The sequence below is a fragment of the Sander vitreus genome, chromosome 18, assembly GCF_031162955.1.
Source record: "Sander vitreus isolate 19-12246 chromosome 18, sanVit1, whole genome shotgun sequence".
NCBI classification, from domain to species: Eukaryota; Metazoa; Chordata; class Actinopteri; order Perciformes; family Percidae; genus Sander; species Sander vitreus.
This window is the reverse complement of record NC_135872.1, coordinates 6814106-6836559: the sequence shown is the minus strand read 5'-3', so window position 1 is coordinate 6836559 and position 22454 is coordinate 6814106. Positions and strand designations below refer to the sequence as shown.

General features: G+C 40.1%; 1 protein-coding gene across 1 annotated transcript in view; it reads right to left on the bottom strand.

The window, feature by feature from the left end:
• The window catches only part of scara5 (scavenger receptor class A, member 5 (putative)), an 83276-nt gene that overhangs the window by 30715 nt on the left and 30107 nt on the right, over positions 1-22454 (bottom strand). The window contains exons 4-9 of the mRNA XM_078275283.1: positions 16837-17036; positions 16099-16277; positions 15371-15497; positions 14998-15166; positions 4555-4635; positions 655-762 (exon numbers count right to left, since the gene is read on the bottom strand). Coding sequence (XP_078131409.1) covers positions 655-762; positions 4555-4635; positions 14998-15166; positions 15371-15497; positions 16099-16277; positions 16837-17036 — 864 coding nt within the window. The remainder of the gene's footprint in view (positions 1-654; positions 763-4554; positions 4636-14997; positions 15167-15370; positions 15498-16098; positions 16278-16836; positions 17037-22454) is intronic.

Genomic DNA, 22454 nt, shown 5'->3' with positions numbered 1-22454 from the left:
TGATTTTGTTTAGATATGCCACATTATACCATTATATAAGTATATGGTCAGACTGTTGAGCTAAAGCTATGCTAGTTGTTGGCACTTGACCCTATAGGCTATACGTTCATAGCAACAAAAATGACAAGGGGGGGATACAGTTAGATTTTTGTTTTTATAATAATAAAGAGGCGTGGTTAACTTTATAGGCTGTGTACTTGTGTTTTTACATTATCTGGGTCACATGACAGTGATTATATAACCAAAAGATTTATCCTGGAATCCATTCAAAACTTTAATTTGTTTGAAAAAGTAATAAATACATAAATGTCGATAAATTTGACTGAAAGAGACAATTATATCCTTAATCGCAATTATTTCTGAGACAATTAATTGTACAGCAAACTTTGGAATTGTTACAGCTCTAACTATGATTATAATATTTAATCTGTGCTGTATGTTCTCGTGCTCCCATATGTTTTCTCGAATAAAATCTACTGTTATGTGCTTTTAAACAGGTAGATGTATGACTATATAAAACAGGCTTTTATAGTGTGGTCTAGACCTACTCTATCTGTAAAGTGTCTTGAGATAACTCTTGTTATGATTTGATACTATAAATAAAATTGAATTGAATTGAACTGCTTTGATTAATATGAGAAATAAAATACATACCTCTGGGACCAGCAGGTCCAATGTCTCCTTTTTCTCCCTGAAAACCGCTGACCCCGACGGACCCTTTAATTCCCTGGTTGCCCTGGATCCCTTTTTCTCCTGTAAGCCCTGAAACACAAACACATACAATCAGTGATTAATAACCATCTAATAGGTAATGCGGCTATAATATGCTGCAGGCTCTGACACCATTCAAAGTGCTGTAACTATTGTGGCTTTTACCTACTTTAATTGTAAATAATTTGAAGTGATTTAATACATTTCGTTTAGTGCAGAGATGATCGGCGTTAGACTTTAAGAGGTTAAAGTTAAAATCCCAATCTCATCTTTGTTTCCTGGCAGTTTTAGAATAACAGCTGGAGTTGGTTCTGATTAGTTTCACAAAAAAAACAATTTTCTAAACTCACTTCTAATTAGCATTTAAAGAGGAAAGCATCTAACAAATCCAATCCATGACTTAGAGCAGTTGCTGTGCTGTCAAATCAGAAATCAATAAAATGAGGACTTTGTCTTAAAGCTATAGTGCGTAGTTTCTGTCGCCCCCATGAGGAATTCTAAGTAATGACAACAACACTGTCTGCGCGTCCACATGATGCAAGCCTTCCGTGATCGTGCACGCACCCTCACCCCTCCTCCACGTAGTTGCTAGTAGCCAAGGAGGACACGGAGAATTAAAAAACATGATGGACTCTTCAGTAGAGGTACCAAACACCAGTAATTATCTTCACTCGAGCTTCTGCACGGGAAAGTCACCGGACGACACATCTTCTGAACATAGCCATACTGAGAAATACAGAGAGAGATGTGTGGAGCTGATAGTCTTAATTAGCTTTGTAGCAACTCATTTGGCAATGGCCAGTGTTGGGGAGTAACGGAATACATGTATCGGCGTTACGTATTCAGAATACAAATTATGAGTAACTGTATTAATGTTGAAAGACTAGCCCCGTTTGACATGTTAGCTAACGTTAGCTAAAATTAGCTCGTGGTAGCTTAGACTGCGGTTAGATTTTTGTAGTATGTAGTTCGGGACTACAAATACAACAATCTATCTGCTTGTTTAGGTACACATTCAGCAAGTTGGAACAGAGGAACACACCAGAATAGGCCTGTTTAGTAAGCTGTATGTGATGGCCGCATTCCTACACTTATAAAATGCAATTCAATGTGGAAGTAATCCAAGTATTCAGAATACGTTACTCAGATTGAATAACGTAACGGAATAAGTTACAAATTACATTTTTGGGCATGTATTCTGTATTCTGTAACGGAATACGTTTTGAAAGTATCCTTCCCAACACTGGCAATGGCTTGAATGTAATGGACGTTCATTAATATTAAAAAGTTACGCACTAAAGCTTTAACAATCATTAATAACTGATTCAGGTTAATTTTAACTTTCAAATCACTGCAAGCAGACTGTAAACCAATTTGAAAAAAAGTAATAATATAAGGACTTTCATACATTTCCAATAAGCCTGTCTGCTTCCTGCCATCCCTCTCTGCCTTGACACAATGTATAGAAGGTATGATTTCAACGTGGGTCTTTCACTTCTTCCACCATCTCCCAAACACCTAAAATCTCTGAATGCTTGCTGATGCTGGAAGAATAGCGCTATCCTTTGTGTTCCATGAAACAATCCAATTCAGATTTCCTGCAAAGTCCTACCCTGTGGCAAAAAATGAACACTTTTGTTTACAGTAAGCACACTCTCGTCTCAAAATTAATGTGGTAATGAGTTATTGATTGCACTGTGGAGGTATGGAGCGCAGTCTTTGTCAAATGTTGCTGTACCCCGATATGCTCTGATTACACTGTTGTGACTACAAAGCAATCTGAATGAAATTACACTGAAATCATTACAGAGAGACAGAGACGCAAAATAAACTGATGATGGATGATGTCATGCTTTCTGTGGTTTTCTATCTCTGTGATGCAAAGGGTCAATAACTCCCTCCTCACAAAAACCCGTAGGGAACATGCAATCAATCATATTCTGGAAAGAGGGCAGAAGCGGTTGAGGTCTTTGTGTTCTGCAGGACGGTCCAATGCCATCGTTCAACAAGTTCAAAAGGATGTTTAGAGCCTGGACGTGTGGATAGATTCCTTAGGCTTCAATGCAAATGGAGTAACTGAAGTACATGTGCGGCTTTACAGAGTATGTAGACCTTTTAATAGCATGGGTAGTTTTTATCATCAAAAAGAACCATCAGCAGGAGAAGAAATCTGAAAATGACATTTGTCTAATGTCATTAGTTAACATAATGAATGCTTCAAGCCTCTATATATCATGTTCTGTTATGTAACTTTGTTATGATCCTTCACTACAATAATTTTTATTAAATATTGTTCATTGGAAGTGTAACCTCCGCTGATGACCTCTTACTTGATACAACACATCCTAAATTGATTGATGGTCCTCTATATCTACACATCATCACAACTTCCCTCAGTACTTTAACAACAGCTGTTCTATAATATGTACACAATCACAGACAATGAATCACTTCTAAGATACGTGCATTTTAAATTGGTGATATATATTTACCTGATGAAGGTCTAAGAACGAAACGTTGTCTTTTTCTAAATAAATTATTGCTTGCGTAATGGTCAGTGTGTGGGACTTTCTCTAAAATTGGTGATATTAAAAGGAAATGTGCTCTTCCCTGCTCTTAAATCACTAGTATAGGTCCTCAGTCCACTTGGTTCCTTATACCATTCAGTCTGCTTTGTTTTCATGCTAACTATTAAACAAGCCTTTTTCGTCCTTCTCTCCAGTTAGACATTCTTTTTATTCACTTTTTCCTGGAACTATAGCAGCAGTGAGGGGTTTTTACTTTCAGCAGGGAGATAATGCTTCTTGGAAATGTCATGTGAGAGCTGCAGTTCATCGGCCAGGGAATGTGTGATGGATGTTGACAGGGGAGGAGCTGAGGGGTGATGATTCATGAGGTAGCAAGCTGGAAAGGGTCCCAAAAACATCTGGATGCATTGTTGTTGTTGTTGTTATCCTACTGTATCAATACAAAAAATGGTTATTTCATGGTTCTGAGGTGCCACTTCTGTCGGGATGAAGGTTAATGTTGTGGTTTTTGGTGGAATTACCTACAAAGATAGATGATCCATCCCACTGGACCCTTCCACAACCAGTCTGAAAATAAATCCACATCCAAAGTCTAGGGCTTCGTTTTCTTAAGGGGATTTATATGAGTTTTTTTATTCTCCATGCTCACTGCATTATTAATGCACCTGAATGTAATCACAAAAGCAGAGATAATAACACCAGCCAAAGTCTGATTAGCGTCAAAAGTAGCTACATTTTCTCCTTTCATGCCACTCAAACATAAATCCTCTTGCGTAAAAAAAAGCCTTGTCAAAACGGGGTGTTTACATTGGACATTTATAGGGCAAGTACATTTTATGACTATGGACTTGTAAAACCATCCACAAACTCAAGACATAAGACACTTGACACTGTGCTTGTGCATCTCAGGCACCGCATTCATTAAATCAGAAATAGTTTTAACACAGAAATTCCTGATCTTACGCTTCTTACATGTATTACAAAGATTAAAGTAAGAGACTTCCAAAGCCGTACTATCACAGCATTTCCCACAGGAGGAGGATTTGTTTGCAGTGGTTGGCACAGAAGTTTGAAACAATGTCATTTAAATTGATCAGAGTATGGAGATGGGAAACGAGTGGAGAGAAGGGTAGGCAGGTGACCACAAGGGACGCTGTGGTTATGTGGTATTCACCATTCAGGGCACAGACATGGGATTGGTAGTGATCTTTTCTTTGCTTGAAAGCGTGTAAGAGTATTTTTACCAAAATCTCGAACTATTTGGCCATTTTTATGCAATTCAATTACTGATGAATGGTAGTCTGGTTGTACCCACCTCTCAAGCCTGTCAACCCAGGAGCCCCGTGGGGCCCAAGTGGTCCGGTATCACCCTTCTCTCCCTTTGGCCCGGGAGGACCTGCAGGAAGAAACACAATTATGGTCACAATTGATGACATAATGCATTAGTGATACTGTGCAAACAAGGCAAATACTAATGCAAAATGTGTCATTGATGGTAGATAGTTTTCAAGTCCTGAACTCCCTACACTATCCTGAATTTATATGGGACGATCAAATGTACTAAAGTGGTGATGAAATGGCAAACTGTTGGTCTCAGATGCTGGGGGAGATTGTAGATAATAATAAACAACATCAAGTGAGTTGGAGAAAAGCTCTGTAAGCTTCTACTTCTCAATAATAGAAGAAAAGACACTTGATGCAAACACATGAATCCAGCTTTACCATTTACCTCTGCCATGAAAGTTTTCAGTTCAGTTTGGTTGTGGGCAGGGACGTCGTTAGGCCTATTTTAGGGGGCTGAAGCTACCCCAAAATGTTCCTAAGCCCCCCCCAAATAATAATAAGAAAAATAATAATTAGATTTTTTTTTTTTACAGTGCACTCTGTATCATTCACTTCGTGGAATCAATCTTCCTTCACCATTCATCTGTTGGTGTCGCCGTGCACTGCAGTCTGTTTTATTTTTATTTCACGAACTGTCAACTGGTCGAAATGGCAGTGTTTTGGAGAGAGGCTTACGAGCGGCCGCTTACACGGTAATGGTATGTGGACGAGCGAGGTAGAGAGTTACTGAAGAGAGAGAGTGCCAGGCAGCATTAAAACAAAGCAGCAAATTAGAGAAATAAAATGTTGTTTTCGCCGATTTATCACTCGAAATGCAACTGTAGCAAGTATCTCACTATCATTAACGTTATCCAAATTCATAATTAGAAACAAAAAATAATATATCCAGCTAAAAAAAGCCGGAAAGTCGAAAGTTAGACCGAAGTACAAAGAGTCAATGGCTATGAAGATGATACACCGTCTTGCCTCTTCTCATTGGTTCAAACTGGCAGCTTTCACAATGCTGCAGACCGCTGTGTTGCAAGTAGCTGCAGGATTTATCTTGTCTCGTCGCAAATCTTTGGTCTGGACTTGCTACCGCACACACAGTGAGTGATACAGAGTGAAATTGTAAGTTGTTGTTAATGACTTTTACTTGCTTCACTTCAGTTACATTTACTTGAGGTAAAGATAAAGGAATATTTTAGTTGGCTATAGAAACCAATAGTCTAGCTAGTGTAAACGAGTGAAATACAAGAAATAGCATCACCTGCTGTAATAAATTAAACAAATATGTAGATGTTGCCTAAATGTAGACTAGGCTATATATGAGCATACATACATACATACTAGAACTTTTATTCATCTCGCCATAAGGTTATTAAATTCAGACATACTTTAAATCCTTGTCAACCATATTGCAACGAGCTAGTTCAGCGTATCGTGCCTGACTGGAGTAGTGTGTTTTTCTTTAGTGGGAAGGGCAGACAGCATGTTGCCTGTTTCATCATTTGGGCTGCCTTGTTGAGTGCAGCGGCACTGAGAACATTATATTTCACACAATTTAAGTTCTTTTTTAAAAAATGAAATAGGATTAGTCCAACGAATCGTTCGGTTTGTAATGCGCATCTAACTGAAAGCCTCGTACCGAACGGTTCAATACGAATACGTGTATCGTTACACCCCTAGTAATTAAATAGTCTTATTTTGACCTGCAACTTATCTAATAAAGAGAGGGATTAGGTATGGTATTACTTTACCACACATTTACACGGGCAGATAGATCTTAGAAGTCTTAGCCTAAAAAAGACCTCAGCAGGAGCACAGTCTGGCCTAAGTAAATCCCCCCATGCAGCTTTTATGTATCTGAAAGCTAACTTTAGAGTTTGTAAGTAAGATTTTCCAAGGGAAAGTTTTGCATAGCCTCGGGGCTAAGCCCCCCAGTCTTTCAATCCTAGTGACGTCCCTGGTTGTGGGTTTGTTTGTCTGTTAGCAGGGTTGCGGAAAAACTACTGGCTTGACTTTCATGAAACTTGGTGGAAGGGTATACCATGGGCCAAGGAAGAACCCATTTAATTTTGGAGCAGGTACGAATCACGGGGAAGATACATGCTTTTTTTTCTTTTTTTTTCTTATTTTCGTTTAGTACTGCAACATTGCGGGAAAGGGTGTTTGTGCTGCATTCATGTGGTCTCTGATTAATCGGAAAAATTACTTCCCGAGTCCCGAATGGGAAAACTCACACTGTATTCAATTTGTGAGATAGGGCATGCCTTGGCAGAGGTAGGTGCTTTTCAAGTGCCCTTCTAGTTGCAGCATGTAATTCAAGTCAATTTGAAGTTGAAACAGTGTACAGTGTTAGTAAAAAATGTCTGCATATATATATATATATATATATATATATATATATATATATATTTAAAACTATATATATATATATACATATATATATATATATATATATATATATATATATGTTTTAAATCCATTATTACATTTATTTTTAAGTAATAACTCTGTACTTCTCCTGGAGATGAATGGAAGCTTTAACAGAGGTTTGTTAGGAATTTAAAAAAGGCAGAACTATCCGTCCACACTGAGTGTCTTTATCATTACAGCATGTTTGACCGTGTATCATCAAAGGTGTTGCCATAATCAAGACAGGCAGGAATCGTGAACATTATCACTTTAAAAGTTAACACACGGGACCCAAACTTGTTTTAGAGAGCAACACGTGAGACTTTAATTCCTGCACATAATGATTTTATAAATGTTAGGAAGCCCTAGTCATATTCATCATTTATTATAGTTAACAACACACACACACACACACACACACACACACACACACACACAGGGCTGCAAAAGTGTGGGCCAAACTTGGTCTTACAACTGGTCTAAGGATTCAATCCAAAAAACTTGTTGTACTTGGAGAGAGTGAGTGAATAATAGCCAAATAGTGGCCAAATAGTGAGTGAAAGAGGGTGAGAGAGAGAGAGAGAGAGAGAGAGAGAGAGAGAGAGAGAGAGAGAGAGAGAGAGAGAGAGCGAGAGAGGCCTGGCCACAATGGGAACCACATGTTTAGCAAGGTGGACCACAACACAGCTTGTGGGAATGCTTAGAAATTATTGTCGAGCACATGTCCAGCAGTTCTCAACCTTTAGAGCCTCTAATGTTCCTAATTTGCAAGTTTCTGATGCCGAGAAGCTGCTAACCGACTTTGAGATACAGATCTACCTCCTGCCGCCTCGAGCGGCTTCACAACTGGACACACTTAACTGGCGAGCGCAGGACTGTGAAAAGGTCACATTAAGAGGGGAGCCTGTTCATCTACTATGTCCCATGGAATAGGAGCTACATAAATCCCCAAACATTCCCTACATCCAGATTCTTTATGTTTTGTGGTGTTGGTTGGATGAAACATGATCAAATCACCTTGGGCTTTTAGAACTTGTGATGGTCCCTTTTCATTATTTTCTGACATAAGGCCAAATTATTAATGATCATGAAAATAATCAGCAGATTTACAAAGTGGAGTTTCTGTAGAGAACATCTTCCTGTTGAAGGCCTTTGAGCAGAGTTGACCTGAGGACAGATCTGACCTGAGTTAACCTTTAGTTCACAGTTTCGGACTTAATCTGCCACAGATTTTAGGCTTCGGAACACTTTTGACTGGACCACATAGACCCATGAGCGGTTAGCAGTTAACAAAAAACATGACCAACAGATGTTGCAGTTTTAGTCAGTTGCGCCAGTCAAAACGCAACAAATGACTGAGAAGAAAAGAGCTTCATCATGTGAGTATTTGTGTTTGTTACTAGCATTTTTGGTCAGGAGTCAGCTTTTCTGGCTATTGGGTTTTCATTGGGTTTAGCCAACAGTGGATTTAACTATAAGCCATTTTATACAATTCATCCTAAGGGGAACATGAATATTCGTAAACAAATTCTGTCCAATTCATCTAATCTAATAGATATTTAACTGGATAAGTGAAAACATTGACCTGCCGGGGGAGTTAGATGAAGAGTCAAGGGGTTCACTTCATTTTCATTGCAATTCATCCAGTAGTTGTTGAGAGTTTGGGTGAGATTTGGTCAGGTCAGATAAGGTCGGGTATAAACAGTGATGTCCATGACGATGTCCGGTTCCACTTCCCACTGATTGAGATGCTATAGTTTTCTCATTTCTCTTTGTCTACACTGTTTCTTTATTGTGATGTTGGGGTATCCAGACAATCACATGCAAAATAATCTGGTCACAGGAATCAAAAGATATACAAGAGTTAAACCCAAACTTTTCTCTTCAGCAGCAGTGAGAGAAAGCTGGACTCACAACAGATCTCTGAACCTCTTTTAGGCTCACTCCTAAGTTTACTGACATCACTTTACAAAATACAATATTTAATACCTAAAGTTCACATTTCACTTTCAATTCTTCCGAGCTATTGACACATCAAACCCTCTGCTTTGCTTTGGTAAAGGCTGTTCACCCTGGTGGTCCTGAAGAAGTGGGGTCCTTGTTAATAGTTTGTTTTAGCAGAGCTTCACATTATTAATCTCCTGGCTACCTATGTGGCCTATGTGGTCGTTCAGCTGACAGTGTTTCAACAATAACAAGGCCAGCAGCCCCTTCAGGATCAGCCTGAAAAAATCTGACAGCACCGTGTCCAAGAATGCAACACGCGTGTGGAGTTCAGGCGCCTCCATCCAACATCCAGTCTGTGTTACACATGTACTGCAGGGTAAAGCAACAGGGAAGTGAGCTTGTCTTTTTTGGAGACAGTCAGTCTCAGCAGAGATCACAACACACCGTGATGGGACAACATGTATGTCAAATGTAACGGGAGATAAGAGTGTGGTGAAATTCATCACTATGACGCCAGGCAGTATCATGGTTTATGTTATTTGAGGATACAGTCATTTTAACAAAGAACAGATGGGCAAAACTGTGGTCAGAAGGAGATTAAAATATTCACTCTATATCCCTAATCTAAGAGGACAAGGTTGTGTTTAAAAGTAATTGCAAAAGCGTTCTATAAAGTGCCTTGGCTTTACAGATACTGTTACACAGACAGGTTACAATATTGGCCCGCATATACGACGATATTTGTTTACCTATTGACCCTTAGAGACATGAGATTTCCTAATGACAGTAAAATGCTGTATCTTGGATTAGAAATTCCCCTGGTTGCCTGCAAAAAAAGCAATTACTAAAAACTGGTAGAAAAAGGAAGCTCCCAGTTTTCAACAATTATGGACATTGTAAGAGATGTATATGGGATGTAAAGCTGACAATTTCCTTGAGGTATAAAGAGAGGCCATTTCCATCCAGAAAATGCAACAAACAACGATGACGCTATTACATCTGTTTTTTACGGTGGCCGGGACATGTCGATCTAACTGCATATCTGAAACACTTTGCAAATTCGAAAAACATGAGCACATTAACGGAAAACACAAATGCAAAAGCCACAACATAACAAGGGAAGTGAGAATCAACGGATGTTGACAATGAAACAGGATATTTGTGCAAGCGGACTATTATTGCTTACACATGTAAAAGAGGAAAGCTCTTGCCTGTTTGAGAAGGGTTTTGGATATGCAAGTTGGTTCAACATGTCTCGGCCACCGTAGATTTTCCCCTTTTTTTGTAAAATACATTGAAATTGTTACAAATAAAAAAAAAAGTGAGTTGAATATGAGTGAGTGTAAGCCAATCATGTCACAATTATTCATGTCACCTTTTGAAAAATGTGTAGCCATCTTAAATTGTTGTTCTAGGAATTTGAATTGTATTCATGAGAGGCACACCCGCTGGAGTCTGTTAGTCTGAAACAACTACATGCATTAATTGTAAAGTGAAACAGTGAGGTCATTATTTTGTCATCTTAATTGCCCAACCTGAATAGCATAAGTATACATCTATGAATAGTAATAGTTCTGAATAGATAGATAATGATCTGAATAGTATTCCAATGTATGTTTATTTTTCGCATGTCACATGACCTCTGACCATGTGATGTGATGAAAACAGATAAAAGGTCATGGATCACAGCAATCAAATACACCTGAGGAAGGCCAAATAGTAACCTGAAACTTTGTGTGCCTTATTTGCACTATTAAAGTATTTTTCTGGAGCATTAGGCTGTTGTGCGGACTTTACCTTCTTTGAACATTCACTTTTTTGTCCTGCACCAGCAACTACGTGGATGTGCACAACATCGTCTTTTTTGAACTAGTGTGTGTAAGCCAGCCTGAGCAATAGGACTCTTCACTAGTAAAGCAAACATGCCACTCAAAATGTACATTAATGATCATCAGATGACACATAGGGCTGTAAATGTTTCCAGACCTCAGCTCTGCTCAAAGCGACTCGTAATATTTGACGAACTCAGCACAAAATTCCTGCAGCTCAGCAGCTTTCAGCAGCAACAGATCATCCATCCAAACCTGTACATGTCACCATAGCCATATGATAAGATCTGGATTTCAATGAGACTTGTGTATGAAAATGTGTCATCTTCTGGCAAAACCTAGGGAAACAATATTAGCTAGAGCAGAAACAAGGCCTATCTAGTAATTATGTAACCGAGTAGTCTCAAATGATAGATTTGTTTTCAAATGTAGGTTACCATAACAGTAAGCTCTATGCCACTGAAAACATAACATACATAAGCAACCATCAAAGTTCAGGTTTGGAAAAAAGATCCTTAGGTAAGAGTTTAAAGCGGCTATAATTGATATATTTTACAATAGCAGTATATTAAATGAAAATGTGAAACGGTTGGCTCATAGTGATGAACATACAGAGAATTATCACCTGAATATACAGCTCCCCTCAGCATTATGGAGCTTTATACTGAGTTTCACTCATTGTTTATCTGTCCTTTACTGTTTTGATTCCCTCTCTTGTAAATGCAGGGTAGTCCAAAGACAGTATTTGTATAGTTCCTTGTCGTCACCATAGGAGCAAAAGATCAAACAGGCACTAACAAAGGACCTATTTCTTATTGGTGTCCTCACATAACAGACTGTGGGCCTATAAATAAAAGCCAGGAAATATCTCCACACACAAAATTGAGTTTGAAATGCATGTGAACAGAACATTTCTCTGTCTCACACATGTGCCACACTGACACATACTTCTGTCAAATTGAAATATAGTTGTGAAACCCAAGTAGAAGGCATTTGTTTCATGCCAATTAAACACTTAGACCAGAGTGACATGGCAATATACTGTACATATAGGAGAAAAGCTTTCAATCATATTGCATGAGTTACCTCAGCAGAGAGTTTGCCCAGTTGACATAGAAACGTGTAAAGATTTTCTTGAGATTGAGTTAATTCTCGATCGTGACATTAAGTAGCCGTTCTGGAGCTTTCGATTGTATTACGCAATCTTCCTCAGCAGAGTTTGCTGCCCTTAAAAAGGTAGCAAACGGGACGACCAGCTCTACCTCCTGAACCCCAGCCACCCTGTTATTCATCAAGATGTATTGTGGGTATCCTTGAGGTCTAAGAAACGTGTTAAATGTATTTCCTTCCTCATAAAACATAAAAACAAAAAAAAGTAGGTTAAGCAGTTATTTGTCTATTGTTTACATCCATGTAAACAATGTTTACTGACTGGAAGTCTTCTTCACTGCCTTTGTTGGCGTATTGCTGTGTTTCTTATGTCATTACCTCCACCTGTAGATCAGTGGAATAGTGTGAAACCTTTGGCAGGACTGTGTATCGCACTACTAGAGGTCAGAAACTTCACATCGTGCCTTTAAACAATATACATAAATTATGAAGGAAATACCAATTCTGTGAAATCATTTTTGGCAATTTAGCTATCGAAAACATCAATCCCCAAACTATTGGCAATGACCTTTGAAAATCCAAATCTTTAGTCACTGCTAAGACACTAATTGATCTCATACATATACAGTCATTTTCCCTTAGTGGGCAACTGTTACTGTAAATTATACCACGTCTAATAATTTAGCACCTGGAGAGGTAAAAGACTCCAGGCGACATAAAAACAGCTTCTCATGTGTCTTTATTATTATTACTCACTTATGAACATCACTGTGTGAGTCACAGAGGAATTAAAGGCAAATTATCTGAACATGAAGAAAAGAGAGGAGAGGACAGAGAAGAAAAAAAAAAAGGAGGCACGAGGATAAACATGGATAGAGATGTAAAACTTTTCTTGGCTAAGGTGACTCCAAACTAACAACAAACAAATGGGCTACAGAGCTAAAACTAATGACAGAGCTGAGTAGTTGAGTTTTCACTCTGGAAGTAGCGTCTAAATTTAACCCACAATTGTTTCCAGGCCCAGGAAAAATGGCATCCCACCCACATGTGAAGCAGACACGCGATCAGGGGTCTCGTTTGGTTTGAGTTGCCATCAATCAGCTCGGGCCACGTCCCCTGCCAGCATTATGTCATAGCATACCTATTCTGATTTTAACAAGCCAGGGAAATCATTTTGTGCCCTGGCAGCGAGAGTCGTACCACGTCGGGACTAATCACATCTGAACAGATTGGAGGAAGAACATTCAGAGTTGCTCAATAACCGGCGGTAGTAATCCCACGGTGTAAAATCACGTTTGCGTGCCACGGCCACTCTCCATTCAATCACACTGCAAACATCTATTGGCTCAGACGTGCTATTGTATATGAACCTTTTAGAGAACAAAGTCCCACCCAAAGGCATTCATTATACTTAAAGTTAAAGTTCTCAAATCCTTATGCTGTGTATAAATGTTTTCATATATTCCTACTCTTGTTAATTGCATTCTTAAATGCTCTCTTTCTCTCTCTCTCTCTCTCTCTGAACCCAACCAGTCGAGGCAGATGGCCGCCTACCAGGACCGGGTTCTGTTTGAGGTTTCTTCCCGTTAAAAGCGTAGTCTTTCCTTGCTGGCGTCGCCAGTGCTTGCTCATAGGGGATTGTCGTTTTTCAATAGGGCTGGGGATACTTGCACTGAACTGAGCCATGAACAACCCCAACCAGTCAAGCCATGCTGGCGTGGTGCAAGTGTTCATCGTTCAAACCTCTTCATCTAACAGCTCACTGTGGTCGTCTCTACTTGTACTGTTCTTTTTTACAATATTATATCTGATGGGCTGACCAAATTGTAGAATATATCTATATCAGCTGATATAGTGCTGGTTTGGCTTTGGAAAACTTTTAATGTGAAGCAGCAGCATCAAATTAGTCTTAACTTAAAACAACTCCAACATGGCTGAAGCATGTTGAATCCTTAAACAGTGATAACAGATATGTGAAAAGCACTGACAGGTATGTAGGAGTCAAACTTAACTTTAAACCACAGAAACTCAATCTACACAAGTACTGAGAAGCTGAACATGGAGACATTTTTAGTCACCAGCAAGAAAACATGTGTGGTGTCAGTTTAGTGCAGGAGAAGTCTTTGGTTAGAGGGAGAATACCATCACAGGTTGGCCGCTACCAAGCAAGACCACAACAGCCCTGCACGGCTATCACATGCTGTGAGGAGTCAGTGGAAACACGTGTTCACGAATAGGTGTAATTTACAGGGAGTATGGGGGGTTTAACCCCCCCCCACCCAATAATCAGAACTGGTCAGTGCAACCCACCCCGAAAACCTATTATAATTTCCTTTACATAAATAAAGGTTCAAGATTTCAATTTTCCTCAAAAGTGGAGATCTCAACCCCCCCAATGTTGAACCCAAAGTTACGCCCTTGTGTTCACGGCACGACGCAGCTTAGCACAATTCAGCAGCATTAGGTTTTGGTAAATTCCAGATGACAAAACGGCTGGGTGTCTAGATCAGAACTGGACTAAAAAGTCTAGATCACCTTTAACCATTGCTTGGCTATTTTTAAAGTGTATTTAGGACTTGATTCACATTTTAATACAATCATTTAAATGCAGAATTTTTTTTTAATGTAAACCTGATGTTTGAAAAGAACTGACTTTTTTCAACTAAATTTTGCCCAGTTCTAACTTAAACAACTTTTACATTACATGTTATCTAGCTGATGCTTTTATCCAAAGCGACTTACAATTACTATATATGTCAGAGGTCGCACGCCTCTGGAGCAACTCTGGGTTAAGTGTCTTGCTCAGGTACACATTGGTTGATGTATCACAGTGGGAATCGAACCCAGCCCTCCCACACCAAAAGCATATGTCATATCCACTGTGCCATCACCACCACAACTTGATGCCTTTTGACCTGCAAATAACCAAACCAATGCTTACTGGAACGGAGCACTGAAGCTAACCAAAGGGAAATTAAGGGGAGCATTTCGGCTGACGAAAGGGGCACTTGGACTTGAATGAATAAATGCCAGAATGAAGCATTCAATTCTCCCTTATGGGAAGTCCTGGTTAAATAAAAAAGGGCTCTTTTGCACTCAGAGAAGCAATCTGAACATATTTCTTAGCTGACCTTCGAATATGGTGAGGTTCTTCAGGGCCAGGGAGTGCTCCCAGTCCTTCAGGCGAAGGTCCTCTGTAATTGTGTTGAGGATCTCCATCTCGTTCCTCAGCTGGGCCTCCGTGTGGATGTGGGTCACCCATAAACTGCTGGTGTCCTCTGTTATGTTGCTGATCTGGATCTGAGCAACAGGAGTGCAGGCAGAGGGAGTGTTAACAGCCGCAGTAGTTCATCCGTGTGCTGCAGTAAGATTTTAGTTAGCTTGTAATATGTGTTGTGTATGTACTGTACTGTATAAATGTTAACTTTCAACATGTGTCTTTAAAACATTTTTTTCAGTAGTAGATTGGATTTGTAGGACATGTTTGTGTAAGCTGTGATGAACCTGCAAGTCTTGTATCTTCAAGTGGTGAATACTGATGTCATTGCTGAAGGTGTGATTGACAGCTCCCACCGTCCAACTGACATCGTCCAGTTTCTCTCTCAGCCTGCTCACCTGTCCTGAGGTTTCCCTGAACAAACAGAACTTTATTCTTCAAATGCACTCATTATACTATACAGTCTTCGTTGTGATGCAATTAAACTTACATGCTTTGGGAACGAGCATTTCACTGTAATATAGTTTCGCGTTGCCAGACCTTCCTCCACACAGCGCTGCGGAGGAGGGTCTGGCTAGTCCACACAGCATTCCAGGATGGGAGAAAAACGTGCTCTGGTTTATTGGCATTTCTTTAAACCAATCACAATCGTCACGGGTGGCGCTAAGCCCCGGACACAATGACGGTGCCTCTGCAAGATAGCCTCGGGAAGGAACTTGTTTGAGTGGAGCACATGTCCATTTAAAAGTTGTTTTAGTCGTGCAACAGAAAACTCAGACAGATAGTCTAGCTAGCTGTCTGGATTCACCCTGCAGAGATCTGAGGAGCAGTTAACCATAGTCCTCAGAAATCCACCGGAGTTTAGAAAGCCAACACAAAGAAAGAGGATGGTGACGGGCATCCGGCCTAAAAAGAGGGACACCCGGGAGGGAATTTCCGGCGGCACCTGAACAATCTTACAATTACAACAAGTGGATCATCACCAGTTTAGACTAACTGTAATATAAATGTGTACCTGAACAGGAGGTCCTGGTCGTGTAGCCAGGTGGAGGCCCGGGACACCTCCGCGGTCAGGCCCGTCAGGTTCCTGCCGGTGGAGCTGCTTAGGGAGGACAACCTGTCGTCCAGCTGCACCAGGTAGCCCTCTGACTGAAGGGAGTTAGCCTGGATGCTCCTCAGCTCCACCTCCAGGCTCTGAGGGTGAAAGAACTTAGAACTATCATTCATCCTAAGTTATTAATAACTCATAAATATAACTTTGAAATCACAGTAAAACAGCATTGGCTGTTGAGTATTAATGAAAAGCACATTTCTAGAAAGTACAGAGTGATTTCAGTACCTGAAACTCCATCTATCACACATGTAAAACATTTTCTGATTTTATGTTGATAAGGCGGCTTACCCTTACTGCACATATTATGAGGACACAACGGGCAGTGTGCAATTTTGTTGGCTAGTGGCCGTCTGTGGATGCAACATGAGCATGTCAATGCAGAGTGATGCAACAGTCTGTGTCTGTGTACTTTATGTATGTGTATGTGTGTATGTATGTATGTATGCATGCACTATGTTCTATTGATTTTTTTTAAACAGCAGATATATTTTGTTTGTCCAAGAAAAATCTATCTTATCTCTCATCTTATCTCTTACATCATCATTAAACTCTATCCATGTCCTGTAACAGTTCCCAGGTCTGAAACCCTGCTCTGTAAAAGCTCTTGCATTTTTTGTGTGTGTGTGTCTTGTGTCATGCCTTGATGAGGATCTCCAGCCTCTGCAGCCAGTCGCTGTGGTTCTGGAAGAGATTCTCCAGTTTCCAGATGTTCTCCAGCAGGTCACCCTGAGTGGATGCCTCGCCCAGGGTCTGCTGGAGCAGCCGAGAGCGCTCCGACATCCGGGTCACGTTCTCCATCAGCACGGCCTGCCGCTGTGAAGACACCTGGGAATGAGAGACTGGAGAGGAAAAGAGAAAGACAAGAGAGAGAGAGATTTGTTCTGGGTGTTCATTCACTGATCCCTCAGCCCCCAAATTGAGTATCATTTACAATCAATCACTACTGTCAGCTTGGACCCAGCCAGCACTTTAATGCAAAGCAGATGTTGATCAGTCGCTTGCACTAATTTTTCGTCTATTCTTGCTTAATGTATTGTTTTGTTAAATTATGACCAAAATATTTGTACGACTTCAAAACCAGTTTCCAGAGCTGGCTCGCTGTGAGGTTCTCTGTGTTTTACCGATGACATATTGTGTAAATTCCGTCTCCATTTTGACTGATGTTGAAATTGGCCTCCGCATGTTGCGGTTCGTCCAGTACTTGCAGGAGAGAGAGCCTTAGCTCAGAATGCTTTAAAACAATGATATTAGGTAAAGATTTCCGTTGATGCAAAGTATCTACTGTAAGTGCAATTCACTCAAGAACTGTACAATTTTCCATAGGGAAATATTGTATTTTTTACTCCAGTTATCTGAGAACTATACTTTCTAGTTTCGAATTTTTACACACGTTGTTAAACACGTTGTGTTTAACAAAAGCTTGTTAAACACAATGCAAAGTTAAAGATTAAATATAGTTTACTATCATTAAAACAAAGGATTAAAGTTGGAGTGCAGCACTTGTCTCCCCCTTTGGCAGTGAGAGTGATTACACAAACACTGTTGCATGCTCCCCCCACATCCCCTACTTCAATCTTTCCTCTTGCCGAGTTTCTTTTGTATCTGGAGCATCCGCTACAGAAACCTTTCTTTGACGCTTCTTAGGATTTTCCGTCATAGCTTCTGCAAAACTCCTAGCTTTTGCTTCATCGCTATGGTCTCTCCCCCCTTCCTGCCCCCGTTAGCTCTGGCTGGTTGACGTAAAATGCATCATCTCTAGTGCAATAGCACGGGAACAGGGTTAATCAGCATTGTGTGAACTTGTTTGGCAAGGGCTTAACGGACGTTCATTTATATGTTAAAGTCCTGCACCCCAGCTGTAAAAATAAATTTAGTAAATACAAATTTGTGTAGAAGAACCTTGTTTTTTCTGCCTTCATACCCCATTAATCATCTCACGACCCTTCAGATTTATGTTGTGACCCTTTGGAGGAAGCCCGACCCCAAGGTTGAGAACCACCTGACTTAACTACTAAACTGTATACAAACTAGTTAAAATGATAACGTTAAACTAGCTCCACCCAGCTACAAAAGTAACAAAAAAAAGACTAATAATATTATATTTGATAATATACAGTATAAATCATGAGGATATTTGTACATCTTGAATTTTATGCTTGAATTGTAAACAAATTTGAAAGAAACAGAAATAAAAAGAGAGACAACATGATCTGAATTACCCATGTGTTTATTTAGCTGTTGCATCACATTGCTGACAGTTAACGTATTACTGATGAACCTTTCTTGTCTTGTTTTTGGCTGTGGCATAAAGACCACTTCTTTTCCCTTTTCGCTGTTCTCCACAGTGCCTAATGAGAAAAAGCTCCTTGGTTTGATGTTATGTTGAGAGCATGTTGCATGGTAACGGCTCGATAGCCCGGGAGATATTTTGAAACCAGATACTCAGCATTATGCCATGACGACATCCTCTCTGAAGGGCAGCAGGGACCAATGTGTGCAAAATACCTCAGATAGAGAAAAATATGTATGACTTGGGAAATGAGAGGAAGCAGATAATTCCCTTTACAAATTCGACACGTTGATGCCCCTAACAGCCGGATATCACAAAGTCTCTGCACGTTTTCTGTTTTCAAGTATCGAAGAGATAAAAGTGTGTTTCTGTGTGTGTGGCATCAAGGCCAAGAAACGTCTGCATGACCTCAGAGCACGAAACGTGCTGCAAAGCCACACTGCTGCAAACAAACCATCTCAATTCCCCGTAATTATGTGTGTTAGGTTTATTCCTAATGACCTGAAAAAACTAAATAATCCAAAATCTCTCCACTACACAGGGCGCTTAATTGCTAAATGATGGTCTGTCAACATTGGTGTTTTTTTCAGAAGAACACACATTTATGCTCATGCAGAACCTGGTAGAGTTTCTCAGCAGTAGTGCTCTCTGAAAAGACAGAAGAAACAAAGACCAAGACCATAGAGTGGGCCAATCTTATTCTAGATAACTTGTTTTCATTGCTTTATTAATTGTTTTAATTGTTGACTCTATAATCGTCTAATCTGAAGAAGGAAGAAAACGAAAAGGAGAATGAGGAGGAGAAGAGGAAGACAGACAGTTTCTGAAACCCTACTCGAACTCAAACATCCATCGAGGTCTGCAAGAAATCTAGTCTTTTTTAACTTAGTTTATGACACTTGGGAAAAACAGTTTTCCCAACAGTGACAAAATAAATGTGGATACCACATTTCTTTCAGATAATCTTGTAAGGATAATTTAAAAGTTACAGATGGAGCGGTGGCACAGAGCTTAGTGTTAATGTAATCCAATGGGTTCCAAATCTTCTGAAATTTGTCAGGGGAACCGCAGTGTGGTTTTACTAGTTTAAGGTGCAGAATTACATTTTTTAACCACAGACTGTTTGGGGGCTGTGGGTTCTCACGGTTCAGGACAACTGTGTGCTATTAGAGTGAAGACATATACACTTATAATCATATCTTGTTGCCAAAAATATTTCAACAGGTTTTCCACCGCGTGTCTCCCTTTGTTTCCTCTGGTTACATCGCCTAAAGGAATAATCAATCAGCATTAGAAATCATTCTCCACTAATTGATGTCTGTTTAAACGTAGCTCTGTTAACATGGAATGCTCGGCTTATACAATCAACCACAGAGGTCACTGTCGGATAACTGAATGGGGTTTTAAAGGCTTTTCTATTCACAATAACAGTCTTAAAGCAGTAATAATGGTTTGTTTGGCCACTTGGGGACAGTGGAAAAAGACACAACACTGACATAATATCACTTTAAAAAGTTGCTATCGCTTAACATGTTACACACCCAGCAGATATGGAACAATTATTATGTAATCTTTTCTGCCAAATATGAATAGTTTTACCTTTTCAACAGAGTTTAAATGACCACAATGGACATTTACCAAGCAGCAACCGTCGGGCCTGAAAAGTGCAGTGCCTGAAACATGCATTGTTTCTAATTTCCAACAGGGGGGGACTCCACTGGTTGTCAAGTCAGATTGTATAGAAGTCAACTGCTTACCTCAGCAAACATTTTCATAATATGTTTATTTTTCTCAATTGCTCGTTTCAAGTTTTGTTCAAGACAGCATTATGTTCATTTAGTAAATTATGGTCCTATTTAGAGTAAAATAGATGATAAAGCAGGGTATGTTTTGGGGCGTGGCTACTTTGTGATTGACAAGTCCAAACCACAGCAGTGTCCTTAGGGTTCTCAGTCAGATCCACCCTCACTCCCTCCCCAGCTCCACCCAATATGGTCACTTCTGGTACCAAAAAAGCAAGATGGCAACCAAACTCGAGGCTTCAAAACGGTAGTCAACAAAGCAATGGGTGATGTCACAGTGGCTATGTCCACTTCTTTTATACAGTCTATGACATTTAGTGGATCTAAATGTGAAGAGAAGCAGGCAAGATTCCTTTACTGTAAATCCAACTGCGGGGGATTGAAATTTATAGTGTTTTCCAGAATACCTGCTGGACCTATATAGCCCATAAATCTAGACACACCCTATCGGCAGCAAATGTAATTTGCAGCCATGGGGTCTAGCAACTCTCCGTTGGCTTGCGAGCTGGAAAAGCCAAACTCTAGCTGGGCCAATCACATTGTGTATAGAGTCATGGACGGGCTTAACATAATGACGGCAGAGTTACAACGGTTCCGCGTGAATTCCCTGCTACTTGAAAACAAAGAGGATGACTGCTGCTGCTGGCGAACAGTGGTCTTTCAAATCTGCTTTGGCCGCGACTCTGGAAGACTTGGAGTTAAGCTTTTCTTTGAGAAAAGAACAAAGAACGGCACTGAAGTCATTCTTAAAAAAGGAAGATGTGTTCGGAGTTTTGCCGACCGGATACGGCAAAAGTTTAATCTGTCAACTAGCTCCGCTACCTTCTTCGTTGCGCTGGTTGGTTGTAGCACTATCCTATTGCATGCAGAGGGAATTTGAAAGACAACCGTTTATCCCACCCCTCGGATTTAGCCCTGCCAATGGTAAGTTCCCAGACCCAACATCTTGATGTGGGTCTGGCTTGTCAGGCTAGGACCTATACCCAGGGGCGTCGGACTGGGGGGGGGAGAAGGGGACTGAGTACCCAGGGGCCTCGTGTGAGGAGGGCCTACAAATATGCTAGAATGAATAGCTGTGGATGCGGGGAGGGGCCCATAGAAAATGCCTTTCTACAGGGCCCAGAATTTTGTGCTACGCTCCTGCCTATACCAAACATACATGAATTTATTTTAAAAGAAAAAACAGGAGGGAAAAGGGTTATATATAACCCATAGAGCTGTAAATGCACTACTCTTTCAGTCATGAACCCTCATAATGTCAGACTGCTGTTGAGCTACTATAGGAGAGATGAGTCTTTATGTTGAGTGTTGTGTGACTTCAGACGAGGATGATGAGAAATTGACTGAAAGATGATGTGTATGCCTGACAAATCCATTTCAAACCTCTCAGCTCAGAAATGTAAGATGGGAAAGTCATCTCGTCTTTTCCATGTGCCTTCTATTCTTTCCTCTTTATTTCACACACACATACAGACATGGCAACAATACTTAAAACAGATTAGTCCCAAATTCACAGCTTCATGGTCTTTCAATTCTTCTGTGGAGAAGAGGACACTTTCCACTAATGTATCAAATGCTGGGAGGGCGGGCCAGCAGAACAGCTGTACCTCAGTGTGTAATGTGAATGGATTCTGCATTACTGGTTCAGTCCTCACTCGGTCTCTATATCCAATTGCATTGGATTCACAGTATTTGCAGCGTTTGGTGTGCATTCAATGTGGTTATCATTTTCAATAAACAAACTTTTTACTGTTACTGCAAAAGCTGGCCAAAAGGAGAGTCACTTACTTGATGTATATGACTAAAATGTAATTGACCAATATGGGCTATACAGTGGCCTAATGGCAGCTATGGTATGTGGAGTTTTATGTTAACACCTTAACTGTTGCTCAACAAAGCACATTGTGTGTATCTTTGAGGTCTAACAAACATGTTGAATGCATTTCCGTCATCAGAAAACATTTGCAAAAAAGATTTTTTGAGCATTTTAAAATGATGCATTGTTTACATCCATGTTTGCAAGCTTGCAGTCTTCTTGTTCCTGGCCTTTGTTGGAGCAACAAAGAATAAATGTGATAAAGTTAGGATGGCTGTGGCTCAGTAGAAAGAGTGGGTCGTCAATTGATCGCATAGTCAGTGATTCAATTGCTCCTGTCCATATTGAG